This window comes from Neolamprologus brichardi, unplaced genomic scaffold (genome assembly GCF_056152115.1).
Source record: "Neolamprologus brichardi isolate AB-2024 unplaced genomic scaffold, ASM5615211v1 NODE_ptg000008l+_length_2720982_cov_1, whole genome shotgun sequence".
Classification (NCBI taxonomy): Eukaryota; Metazoa; Chordata; class Actinopteri; order Cichliformes; family Cichlidae; genus Neolamprologus; species Neolamprologus brichardi.
This window is the reverse complement of record NW_028270135.1, coordinates 2,216,674-2,230,973: the sequence shown is the minus strand read 5'-3', so window position 1 is coordinate 2,230,973 and position 14,300 is coordinate 2,216,674. Positions and strand designations below refer to the sequence as shown.

The following is a 14,300-nucleotide window of genomic DNA, read 5'->3' as shown; positions in this document are numbered from 1 at the left end:
TTTTTAACTTCAAATGTTTTTTTACATGAATTTGGATATGTCTTTAGTCTATAACAAAGTGGTGAACAGACAAACCCACTTAACACCCCTAGAAACACTAGTAGTATAACAAAAAAATTTGGATACAAAGTCCAGTGCATGTCTTCAAGTGACTTCACTGACAGACTCATTTAAATCAAATGTAAGTGTTCCCTAAAGAAAAAACAAAATCCCATAGTAATGCGCATGGAGACCCATTCTGACCCTAGGCTAAATAAGCATTTTTCATTAATTAATAATTATTATTTATTAATAATCATTATTTTCTGCCTTCATGATAACTACAAAATGAATATGCTGAACAAAACCATTACATACAACCAAAAACTCCAGGAATAAGAAAAGACAGATGAAACAAAAAAAAAAAAGGAATTCTGATTTCATGAGAACTTCTGTGCCACAACTTCTGTGCCACCACAACCTCTATCACAAAGTCATATCTATACTGACACATGGGAAGTCTTTTTTTTTGTGAAACCCAGTAGCCCTGGTTTGTTGGTATAAAACATTCTGTTGCATTCATGCAAACCCATTATCAAATTCCCTGTCTGAAATCCACCTCCCCAAATCCCCCTTCTTTCAGAAGCAGCCTTCAGAAGTCTTACCTCTGCAGATTGAGAATGCTGCCCAGGTTTCTGTACAGAGCAATGCCAGTTACGAATGTCGAGGCATCATCTGGATCTGCATTAGGAAAGAAACAGAGGTACAGACAAGGATTAACATGGGATTTGGCATATGGGAGGAACTCTAAGAACGAACTTAGGGACCTCCAACGGTGTAGCAGTAAACAATCTTGATGCTCAATCATCCAGATATGGAAATCCCAAAAAGTTGATTCTGTTCATCTGGATGTAGCACTTAAAACGTGCAGGGATCCAGCACCTCCTGTTAGTGAGCAATTCAATCTCTTAGGCAGGTTAATCCATATGACTGTTGAATGGGTTAAATATTTAAGACATATAAAAGGTCAAATTTGGTGAGAGAATCAATTCTGTATCATCATCTTTACTTTTAGTTTAAATCAATGTCTGCTCCCCTTGAAGTAGCCAAACAGAAATGTTACATTTTGCTCCGTACAGTCCAACAATATGCATCACTGTAAACTGCACCACACTACTGCAAACCAACCAATTTAGCCTGCAATAAACTGTCTATCACATCTTTTCATACAACCTTTGAATGACACAAAAGTATAGTATACTTATTATAGTATACTTGTAGTATAGCATACAAAGTATACTTAGAATACTTCACTTGTACATTTAGCTAGTGGACACATTTTGTGATGAACCGTATAAAAATTGTTTGCATGTCTTTTAATTTATTGAGCTGTTTGGAAAGTTGCTACTGAAATGACCCATCACTTAAAAAAGATAATTTATGTTCAGCTCTGTATCTCCAGCAAGACACCAAAGTACCATGAATGCAACTTTACATCTTTACCTTGAGTGCATCACAGGGTTAAGCAGGAAAAATGATTTTTTTGAGGTTGTAAGTGAGCTTTGTTATGCTCTTATTATTGAGCAAGTATCTCAATGCCATCACTGAAAGAAACACCAGGCTGCAGCACATGAAGATTTACCCATTCAGACAGACAGTAATATGGATTAACCTGCCTAACAGATTTAATGCTCACTAACTGGAGGTGCTGGATCCCTGTTCTGGATTGTTCCACCCCACTTTAGTCCAGGCCAATGAGACAGGCTGAATGTCTCAGTCTCTGCTGGCACAATGGCTTTTTCTACAGAATGCAGGTCAGCCACGCTGCCTCCACTCCTCCAGCCCCCAGAGCACTTACAGTGGGGCTGGCCTACATGACTACTCAGCTATGAACTCTGTCTCTCACACTGTTAGACACACACCCACAGATACATGCAAACACAACTGTGCACACAGAACAACAATCATGCACATGCATGACAGATATGTAAAGTTGAAACCAAAGCTAATTTTCTGTTAAAAAGTGCAACACACACGCACACACGCACACACACACACACACACACACACACACACACTATAAGCTCAAATACAAAATACTGTCCATGGTCTTTGTATATTTTTTTCTGACACCAAACTGATTCCTTGAATCGCAGGAGACTATAGCAACATTAGCGACACTGTCATCACTCTGGGAAGAATGATAACATTTTTTAAAATAAATTTCACTTGGAGAACTAAAAAACTCTCACATGGCTTGAAAGTTTCTGGGCTGCTACACAAATGTGCTTCTCAACCTCTTGCAAACCTTTTTTAGGACGTTTTTGTAACCCCCACTCCCCATTTTATTGCATAAAATGCTATTTTCAACATTAATTACAACAATTATTGTTATTTCATTCTTTCTATATTTGCACCTGAAACTAAACTAGAAAGTGTGTCTTCCAAATGTAACTCTCTTGAACTGGCTGCTTGGTGTGTAGGGTTGTTCACAGCTCAGGTTGCCAGGCTTATAGTCTTTGAGGTTGAATCCTTCCTTTGCAGTAATTTTACATTTCAGTTTCACTGGATTTCATTCAACGTTTGGTTAAATTTAGGAAAAGATCAGTTGCAAGTTGCAGCACCAGCAGAGGGACACATTTTTTTTCAAGCCAACATGAAAATAATCAGGGGATTATTTCAAGCATCAACAAGCGTTTAAAAGCGTTTTCTTACCAAATGACAGCCTCAACATGGCATTTAATCTGTTATTAGACTCAATTGGTTTCTCTCAAAATGTAATTTATTACTTCCAGGCTGGACTACTGCAATTCATTATTATCAGGATGTCCAAAAAACTCACTGAAAAGCCTTCAGCTAATCCAAAATGCTGCAGCAAGAGTCCTGACAGGGACTAGAAAGAGAGAGCATATTTCTCCTGTTTCGGCTTCCCTTCATTGGCTTCCTGTTAAATCCAGAATTGAATTAAAAATCCTGCTCCTCACATACAAGGTCTTAAATAATCAGGCCCCATCTTATCTTAATGACCTTGTAGTACCATATCACCCTATTAGAGCACTTCGCTCCCGCTCTGCAGGCCTACTTGTTGTTCCTAGAGTATTTAAAAGTAGAATGGGAGGGAGAGCCTTCAGTTTTCAGGCCCCTCTTCTGTGGAACCAGCTTCCAGTTTGGATTCGGGAGACAGACACTATCTCTACTTTTAAGATTAGGCTTAAAACTTTCCTTTTTGCTAAAGCATATAGTTAGGGCTGGACCAGGTGACCCTGAATCCTCCCTTAGTTATGCTGCAATAGAGGTAGGCTGCCGGGGGATTCCCATGATGCATTGAGTTTTTCCTTTCCAGTCACCTTTCTCACTCACTATGTGTTAATAGACCTCTCTGTATTGAATCATATCTGTTATTAATCTCTGTCTCTCTTCCACAGCATGTCTTTATCCTGTCTTCCTTCTCTCACCCCAACCGGTCGCAGCAGATGGCCCCGCCCCTCCCTGAGCCTGGTTCTGCCGGAGGTTTCTTCCTGTTAAAAGGGAGTTTTTCCTTCCCACTGTCGCCAAAGTGCTTGCTCATAGGGGGTCATATGATTGTTGGGTTTTTCTCTGTATCTATGAAGCGCCTTGAGGCGACTTTTGTTGTGATTTGGCGCTATATAAATAAAATTGAATTGAATTGAATTGAATTAAAAGAACCCACCCACCACTTTAATCACACTCTAGATCTTGTTTTAACATATGGCATAGAAACTGAACATTTAACAGTGTTTTCTGAAAACCCTCTCCTGTCTGATCATTTCCTGATAACATTTACATTTACAATAATTGATTACGCAGCAGTGGGGAGTAGACTTCATCACAGTAGATGTCTTTCTGAAAGTGCTGTAACTAAATTTAAGAATATAATCCACCCGCTGTTATCATCTTCAACGCCCTGTACCAACACAGAGCAGAGCAGCTACCTGAACACTACTCCAACAGAGGTCGATTATCTTGTTAATAATTTTACCTCCTCACTACGTACGACTCTGGATACTGTAGCTCCAGTGAAAACTAAGGTCTCTAATCAGAAGTACCTGACCCCGTGGTATAATTCTCAAACACGTACCCTAAAGCAGATGACTCGTAAGCTGGAGAGGAAATGGCGTGTCACTAATTTAGAAGATCATCATTTAGCCTGAAGAAATAGTTTGTTGCTTTATAAGAAAGCCCTCCGCAAAGCCAGAACAGCTTACTACTCATCACTGATTGAAGAAAATAAGAACAACCCCAGGTTTCTCTTCAGCACTGTAGCCAGGCTGACAAACAGTCAGAGCTCTGTTGAGCCAACCATCCCTTTAACATTAACAAGTAATGACTTCATGAACTTCTTCACAAATAAAATTTTAATCTGAAAGCCAGATTAAGCTGAAAGATTTTAGCATTCTTGTGAGTTCACTGGAAGCCACACTGTAGACAACACAGATCTGATAAACTTGAATGTTGATGAGCATGTCAGCTTTACTTGTTTCATTAAGTTGTAAAAGCAGTCATGTTGGCAGGCTATCTCAATTACTGTATGAACCTTTCTCACAGTTTTTTTTGTTTTTGAACCACAACCAAAGCTACCATCTATTTATGTTGGTTATCCTTCCCAAATCTCAAAAATATACAGTGGATAAATAAGAACAAACAAATGTGTGGTTCAGGAACACCAAGTTATACTTTTGTTTCCATTGATATTGATCTGTAAAATCTGTGGCTGCAGCTTTCTGTGGGTGAACCCCCACTGCTGAAGAGTAGTGCCAACATGTGAGGAGACTCAATTGCTGGAGAACATGAAGTCACAGGCAGGCCTGAGGGAAGGAAATACTTTCTTTATCTGGCAGCTGTGTCAAAGGCAAAATAATATTACAAATAATAGTAAAAATATTAATAATAATTAAAACACACACACAAACATGCACTCTCTCTCACATATAACTCCATCTGCTGGGACATTTGCTGGGACTTCTGCTCCAGCACACTACATGGCAGCCCGAGAGAACACAGACGTGTGCCAGGCAGCAGGCAAAGGCTTTAGCTCCCAGGCAACAGCTGAGCTCCCATGGGCATCAGGGGGTAACCGAAAAAGACACGTGCGAGTGGTGAGGGGGTTGAAGTATTATTTGTCCTACTCATACACGCTTTGGCTGGCCTAACCAATAGGCTAGTCAGACTGTTTGTGCTCAGTAAGAACTAGCCTGGAGGGACAATAGTTTATAAGTTATGTGTGTGTAAGAACGGAAACAGTTAAATATCTGCTAAACAGCTAAATCTCTGCTCATAAACACGCACACGCACGCACGCACGCACACACACACACACACACACACACACACACACACACACACACAAACACACAATATGGCTCCAGTTTTAGAGCCATATTGTGGACTGTTCAGAATCTGAACCTGTTAGTGGTGAGAGGAACTGGACTAGAAAACCCATTAATAATGAACGTGTGCTTGTGCTTATCTAATAAGCTCCATTATCTCTTTACAGAAGCACACATGCCGATCTCTGCCGAGTACAGAATATGCAAATTCCATGTGTCCGATAATATTTTGAGCATGTAAAATGAATTTTTGCTAACACTGCCTTTAAAAGATGTTTAAATCACAGCTGCTTTAGTTACCAGTTACACCAGCTACCTACAAATAGAGTGGAGCCTTGAACACACCTTTAAATCAACCTGTACTTGAGTTTAGGTTGTCACGATTAATTACTATGTCAAACAGAAAGTTGCGTTCAGAGGGAAGTAAATGAATTTACAAGAAATATTTTTCTATTTTAGCAGTTTTTCACAATTTAACAATTAACTTTTAAAAGCAGAGTAAAATTAACATAAACATCAGAACCTGATAAAATTGTTTCATGTTTGAAATTACAGATGAGTGTTGTGCTGTTTTGTGCTTACACATTGCAAAGAGGAGGAAAATCCTGCCTGTGGACCCTAACTCTATTCACACTCCTCTCGGTTTTTCTGTAACTCACAAAGCATGCAATTTGTAGTTTCCTTTGTATGAAAAATAAAGCTTATTTCAGAACATTTTGGAGCTGTGTGAAGGGACCAATCAATCAGCACAAACAAGGGATCAGAGAGCTGTTTTAATCAATGTAAGCAAGTCCACGCTCTAAGCATAAAGAAGGCTGGCTGCTGGTGTGACATTGCCGTTGGGAGACACTTCTAGCTGCAGAGAAAATTGCCTCTAATTAGTCCTGATTGGCTCCTGTTGACTCCTGATTAGCAACAATGGCCTCACTGGCATGCTAGCAGTATAGTACTGTCTTTAATTGTTGTAAACTTTGTGGCTGTCAAATAGCCCTGCTGTGATTGAAAGCCGTGCACCTAGCACCTGACTACAGACAAAAGTCAAGCCCAGCTGGTTTTGTCCCCATTAACTGTTAGAATGGCACAGGGTGAGAAGTCTCTCTTCTTCTCTTTCCTCTGACAAGCAAAATAATAAAGACATGCCTAGGATTTTCTACTTTTTCCAACAGATACTCTGCTGGTCTTTTTGACTTTTTTTATGAGGTTTTTATATATAGCTTTGAAATATCTGAATCCACTACTTTATAAGCAGAACACATACATTGAAAAAAAATTACATTTGGTGTCATTTTGAATTCAGGGTGCAATCCAAACAGGTTGGTACAATGTCCACAGGTTGAGTTGACTGCTCAGAAACTCATTAAATTCATCCTACATCAACCAAACTTTTGACTGGTCACCTTTGTGACATCACAAAGGTTGACACCAAATGAGCCAGCTGAGATACTGGTACTTGCAGATACTTTGTCCACCTGGGAGGGTTTCCCTGGGTAGACTCTGGCAAGATTTTACTGTACTGTGCATTCAGTTTGGCCAAGGGAATATCTTTGAACTCCACCAATGAATTACCACTCATCTCTGTGGAAGAGTCTCAGCATTAAAATAAGTCCATGGCTAAATACTCATCTTGAGAAGATGTGCTGAATCTGTGCTAGTTTTTGTAGCACATAGAGAATATTCAGTCACTGTCATGTATACCCTCAAAAGCTGTATAGAAGCTGAAAATGCATTTCTATATATATATAATTGAAAGGAAAATGGCCAAGCTTGGCCAATAACAGAGATACTTTGGAAACATCACAGGGAACAGGACGTCTTAGTGTAATTCAAAATCAGAAGAAAGTCTCAGCTGCAATCATGAACACCTCTGGGCGGTTATTTTAAATATTATCTAAATTATCTAACTTTTTTTTCCCCACAAAGATATACAAACTGGAAACTCCAAAGAATCAACAGAAAAATATGATTAAAAGCTTAAAATGTTTTTTTAAAAAATGGACTGGTATTTTTGCTTTTTTACTATTTGAGCGCTCAAAGTGCTTTTTACTACAAGCCTCATTCACCCATTCACAGACATTCATACAGCTCTTTTATTCTAAGCCTAAAAGCCTTGACAAGGCAAATCAGGGTTATGTATCTTGATACTCTAAAATATTGATGGGTTGTCTTACAAATAGCAGGCAATACGGCTACCTCCTGAACCACAGTCACCATAGTGTTGATTTATGTCCTTTATGTCTCTGGTGTCTATTTTTTTCCAGATGGAAACCCTTACGAACATTATTTCTAAAGGCTAAGGATCACTATTTTCCTCTCTGTTTGCTTGGCAGCTGAGTTTTGGTGTCAGAGGTCATGGAACTACAACTTCACAAGCTCCGTTTGCTTTGGGATACTGCAAACGTTGACTGAAGTGAAGAAAATATTGCTAAATTAAGCTCTAGTTGTGGGTTATATGGCACTAGGCCCCATATTGATTAATCATTTTCATAAATGTTAATGACCTATTTTATAATTTAAGATAAAATGACTCAAGGCAAATATCTATCATATAAACACATTACATATTTCACACACACATAATTTGCTCATTTTCTTTGTCACGGTGCCTCCCTCCACCAAAACCAGTGTTGTGTAATTCCCTTTTACTATAAGACACAAGTCAGTATGTAAATGCTCCTGCTTGTGATTCAGTGCCATCACATTGTTAAAGCAGATGGGCTCTGTATTAACATTTTATGAAACTTACTCAGGCCTTATTGAAGACAATGTGACTTTTTGTTGTACAGCTGTAAAACTGATTTTATTCTCCTGCATGTTTTATTTGCGACATTAAATACGAGCATCTCCGCATGCATTTGTCTGAGCAGGGTGCTTTGCTTTGCAGATTAATGGCAGTAAACACAGTTTTATAAATCAACTGCCGTTCCCCATTTCGCCTTTGTATCTTGACAGCTCCTGCCCAACCAAACAAACAAACACAAACATTCACAGATTCAAGCGTGTGTTCCTGAATTGTCAATCAGAAGCCAAGCTCCGTGCAATCAGTATTTGGTGATTATGTTTAGAATGTTATTTTCATACTTCTGCTAACTTCTTATTCTGACAGCTCTCACCTGGCTTGCCAGTAGACAGGATGTTGTTAGAAATGTTGACCTTGTTCTCAGGGCTGAGAGCCCAGTCCACCATGCACTTCCAGCTCTTCATAGGAAAGCTGATGCCTCCATGACCCCTTACTGGACGCTTATGGATGCTGAGAACTGTAAAAGAAAGAAAAAAAAATTGTGAACTTGAAAATGGGAGAAAGCGAGAGATAAAAAAAAGAGCAGTTTAATATCAGTACTTATTTAGCCAAGGAGCTCATTTTAAACCAAAGCTGGCGATGCAGCCAGCCTTAGTAGTTTATATTTCTATATTATTATTATTATATATTGTAATTATGATTATAATTATTATTATTATTATCATATATCTGTGAGCATTACATTTTTCTCCTGTAAATTACTTTTCCGAAAATGTAAAATTTAATTATATATATTTTTTTTAAATACCCCCAGTACACAACAAAAAGCACTCTCAAGGGACTTTATATTAAGAGATAAAGATTCAAAAAGATTAGACAGAGAATCCCAATGATCAGATGGTGCCATACAATGAAATACACGGTGACAGTGAGTTGGAAGAACTCATTTTTAGGAAGAAGAGACATCTGCAATAATCGGTTGGTGGTGAGGGGAAAGAAATACAAACTACAGAAGAGATTAGGCAACAGTTAATAATATGAAACTGTGGCTCAGTGCATCATAGGAAGTTCCTCAGTAGTAGTAGTATACCTATTGGGATTATATGGGTGTCTGCTGTTGTTAAGATATGATGGGACCTGATCATTCAGGACTGAGAAGAAGGATTTTAATTCAGGATTTAACAGAGACAAGAAAGACAAGCTAACTCAGCATACATATGTTCTCTCAGAACTATAGAAGGAGGTGAGGCGAGGGGGATAAGAGGTGAAACATCTTCAAGAACCAGAGGTTCAGTCCATCCATCATTTTAGGCATATCAGCATTTACCAGAACCTAAATTCATAAGACAGACCAGTCACTCTTAATAATAAACCAAGTAGTTTTAATCATCTGGCTCTGTGCTGTATAACAAGTACAAATCTACGTTTCCTGTGTTTGGGGACATTTCTTTATACTGAAGGCATTTGGTTCTGGGCGATCGTGGCTCAAGTGTTGAGAGTTCGCCTTGTAATCGGAAGGTTGCCGTTCGAGCCCCGGCTTGGACAGTCTTGGTCGTTGTGTCCTTGGGCAAGACACTTCACCCGTTGCCTACTGATGGTGGTCAGAGGGCCCGGTGGCGCCAGTGTCCGGCAGCCTCGCCTCTGTCAGTGCGCCCCAGGGTGGCTGTGGCTACAATGTAGCTGCCATCACCATGTGTGTGTGGATGACTGGATATGTAAAGCGCTTTGGGGTCCTTAGGGACTAGTAAAGCGCTATATAAATACAGGCCATTTACCATTCTACCCCAACTTGTAACCCTGGCATGATCTCTAAAGCTAGATGTTTCACTAGTGACGTGGTGGACTTGGTGTGATTTCATTTAATTTCTTCTTCTTCTTTGAAAAATAAGACAAGATGCTCCAAAGTTTCGTGCAGTTAGGCCAGCAAAAAAAACGACATATGCAGGTGATTTATGCAGTCTTCATAGTCTAATTCTCCAAGGAGAATAATGAAAGAAAATAGACTAGCTAAATTGTCAAAGCAGTTTAAAAAAAAGATTGCAATTCAAATTTGGCACAATTCTGCATTCTAACTTCACTACTTTTACAAGTTTAGAAGAAGAATGTCTGATCAAACTCTGTGCTGGAGGTGGATGGTAGATTTCCCTGCATGACTTTGCTCCCATTTGAGGAGTGGGAGCAGAGAGAAGGTCAGCCGCTTAGGGGAAGGATGCAGTGCTTGTGTAGGCAGCTATTTGGCTGCAGACAGAGAGGCAGCATCGCTATAAACGGGACCTCTCATCTGCCCTCAATTCCCACGTACTCTCCCCTGATTCAACAAACACACTTTGCCTCGTTTTTATCCGAAGGTCACAGAGAGATTCAGAGCCTTTGTGATGACTACACTATGTGTTTTTCCTACGTTTGAAGAAAGTTGAGTTAACAGTTACGGCAATGGAGGGAAGCAGCAGGTGGTTTTAAATGTGTAGATGTGTCATGAGACACAGCTAAAGACTTTCAGCCCTGAGGAGTGCTAATAATGAGCCTTAGTTATTCCCTTCATGTAAGAACAAGGCAAACAGAAACAGAAGGCTAGAATGAGGGCTGTGCTGTTCCTTAATGCGACAAGGTTCACAGTTAAGGAAAAACAGGAATTTGCAGAACAAAGGGTGGTGGCAAGGGCATCAGGGTGAAGCAGAGGTTAGCACTGTCGCCTCACAGCGAGAAAGCCCTGAGTTTGAATCCACCATCTGACTTTTCTGTGTGGGTTCTCTCTGGGTACTCCGGAGCCTTTGTGAGCCTACTTTCACTGGGGTTAGGTTAATAGAGATCGACAGACCACATGACTTTTGCGCATTGCATTGTAGGTACGAGTGGCAGCAAAATCAAAACACTGCATAAATCGCTAGCATTTCCAGCACCGGTAATCATTAATTCTGCGGTTTTAATCCCTACTTGCATTTTATTTGCCCCAAAAACAGTTATGTACAAAACGAAGGAGAACACAGCAGGTCCATACAAAGACAGATGTGACGAAAAGGCAAAAAAAAAGGATGAGGAAAAAAAATCAAAGGATTGAAAGGGTTAGACCCATACGAGCATACAGAGTGGACTAAAGACGTTAGCGTGCTGCCCAACTTGCATCACGCACATATTTATTATTATATGGTCCTAAGTGTGAGTGCATACACATGTTGTTAATTTTCAGATCCAATACAGATTGAAAATGTGACGTCATTTCCGGGGTAAAACCGCAAAGGATTGTAGGTACGAGTCAAGCGGTTTTTATCGGATTCTGTTGTGGAAGAGAAATTGTTCAAGCCATGTTTCCGAAGTAACAAAGAGGCGATGGATGGCCTGGATTGCAGCCATTCGAAGACCAAATATAACGTTCCAGAACACTCCAGCTCACATGTTAGTCTGCTAAAATAAGTGTTTCATAATTCATTACATTTATTGTCTTTATTTATAACTGGCATTATTGTTTCGTTCTATTATAGAATCTTACATGAAAGATGCAAAATTATATTCCATTATGCTTTATTAGCTGCTTCAGTGAAAAACAAATCAACAATGCAAAAAAACCAACCAAACAAAATAATCATTTCAAAACAACATACTGGAAAACAGTTATTCATCACTTGATTCCTTCAATAGAACACTTGGGCACATATATGCGGGACTTTTTGTGGCTGTTTTGATATCGCTCTCTCTTAACCGATCAAATCTCGCTGTGGTAGCAGCTTTAAACTCGGTATGTCCCAGGTTGGTAGAGGGTGCCCAGTCTGGATCGCATTCCAGCATTTTGTAGGCTGGTTTTCCTGCAAAACACATCAAGCATTAGCCCGCAAAGCCACAGTGAACAAAGCAGCATAGCACAATGAATTCATTTCAAATCAATAGAAGACTTATTTGTAACCTACATCAACAATTATTCAAATCCAAATCCATCCAGTTTATTTATATAGCACGTTTAAAAACAAAAAGTTTGCCCAAAGTGCTGTACAGAAACACAGGGTAAAACACAAGATACAACCACTGACACTCACATAAAACATAATAAAACACATGAAAACCATAACAACTCAAGCCAGTCTGAACGCATTCAAAAAAAGGTGTGTTTTCAAAAGCATTTTAAAAACAGGAAACGAAGATGCCTGTCTAACATTTAAAGGCAGCGTATTCCAAAGTTTTGGGGCCATAACTGAAAAGGCTCGTTCTCCTCTACGTTTAAGCCTTGATTTTGGGACAACCAACAGCAGCTGGTCAGCTGATCTGAGGGTCCGTGAAGGAATATAAGGCTGAAGTAACTCAGAAATGTATGGGGGAGCAAGATCCATTCCATACATTCATCGTCGTCGTTGTGTCCTTGGGCAAGACACTTCACCTACCGCCTACTGGTGTTGGCCAGAGGGGCCGATGGCGCGATATGGCAGCCTCGCTTCTGTAAGTCTGCCCCAGGGCAGCTGTGGCTACAAGCTACAACTGTAGCTGCCTCCACCAGTGTGTGAATGTGAGAGTGAATGAATAATGGAATTGTAAAGCGCTCTGGGTGCCTTGAAAGGTGCTATATAAATCCAATCCAAGAGAGAGAATCCAATCGGAGAGAGAATAAAAAGTTTGCTTTAACACCCATCATGCACCATCCCTATTATCACTGTGTTCAGGATATGAAAAAATGCATATTTCACAGAAACATAAAATCACACTGTCTAAAACAATTCACGTTTAATAATTACTTTAAATTTTCCACAGCATCTCGTGTCTACCACTGTTATTCTTGTTGTTGAGTATTTTTGATAAACTCTGTTTTTCTGAAAGTCACTGTGTGGTGCTTTTGGGTAACATGTTGAGCCAAGAGAAATGTGTTCTTTTACTAATATGAGATTTTTTTAATTTTTAATATTTAATAGGAAGAGCTGCAGCAAGTTGCACATATGTGGAACACCCACATAATACGCAGAAGCAGAAATGCAGTTGCACCAAGTGGACGTCTGATTCTCATGTACACCATCCCTCATCTCTTTGGAGGACAGGATCATTTGAAAGGTTTCTCAGGAGGCAGTGGATGCTTGTAAGCAAGAATGCCAACAGAGAGGACCTTATACCCAGAGATGGGCAGTAACGCGTTGCAAGTCATCCGATTACTTTTTTCAAGTAACGAGTAAAGTAAGGGATTACTATTGCAAAAACGGTAATTAGATTACAGTTACTTTCCCGTAGGAACGCTGCGTTACTGCGTTACTAAAACCGTGATTTTTTTGCGAGAATGTCTCATGACAGTGACGTAAGCGAGTGCGACGTTCGTGAAAACAGCTGTGTGCAGATCAACAATGGATCATATATCGAGTGCAGAGAGAGTATGAGCGTGCAGCGTTTAAAGTGTGGAAGTACTGACCTTACTTTGAGTTTGATTCCATAAAAAGTGACAAAAACATTAGTGTCCGTTGTGCGTGGGAAAACGTTCTTTTTACAGCGAAAAAAACCCCTAAACTTCCAAGCAAGCACCGAGTAGCTACGACGTAATGGGAAACTCACAGAGAAACTCACGGATTCTTCCACTGACCGCTGCGGCACACCTGCACCAGGGTAACCCTCCGCCTACCCCTCTCCTGCTTTACAGGTGAAAATAGAGCAACAGGACCGCTAGTCTTTGACTTTATTTATTTTCTGCTGTGTTTTACTTGCATCTATTTGAAAGAGTGAGTGTAAACACACAAAAAAATATATTTTATGTGCTGGAATGTGCAGAAAATAGGTTTAAATGTTAAACAAATTTCTTCCAGTCAGAGAATGTTGCATATAATTAAATTTTTGCTTGATGCATAAAGTTAAAAGATTAAAACTAATAAAACAAGTTTTAAAAAGAGACTTTTCCATTTGATTACATTTTGTATGATGGATTATGTAGAAAAAGTAGAATTGGGCTGAAAGATCTATCGCTTTATCACCTATTCAGGGTGTAAATCGTGTTTTTAAAAAGTAACTAAGTAACTAAGTAATTAATTACTTTTGAAAATAAGTAATCAGTAAAGTAACGGAATTACTTTTTGGGGGAAGTAATCAGTAATTAGTTACTGATTACTTTTTTCAAGTAACTTGACCACCACTGGTTATACCTGTGATGAAAGCGTTTTCAGCTTGTGTTGCCTCATAATGTCAGAGAACTTCTTACATCCACCAAGCACAGCAGATGAATCCATTGAACTGTATCTCTTCCTGAGAGCCTATATACTGAAGGACTTATAAACCTAAATA

At 39.5% G+C, this 14,300-nt stretch overlaps 1 protein-coding gene across 8 annotated transcripts in view; it reads right to left on the bottom strand.

The window, feature by feature from the left end:
- Positions 1-14,300, bottom strand: part of adgrb1a (adhesion G protein-coupled receptor B1a) — a 192,747-nt gene that overhangs the window by 65,469 nt on the left and 112,978 nt on the right. For all 8 annotated transcript variants that reach the window (XM_087837160.1, XM_006804483.3, XM_006804487.3 and 5 more), the window contains 2 exons: positions 8,437-8,580; positions 645-720 (listed from right to left, as the gene is read on the bottom strand). In XM_087837160.1, coding sequence (XP_087693286.1) covers positions 645-720; positions 8,437-8,580 — 220 coding nt within the window. The remainder of the gene's footprint in view (positions 1-644; positions 721-8,436; positions 8,581-14,300) is intronic.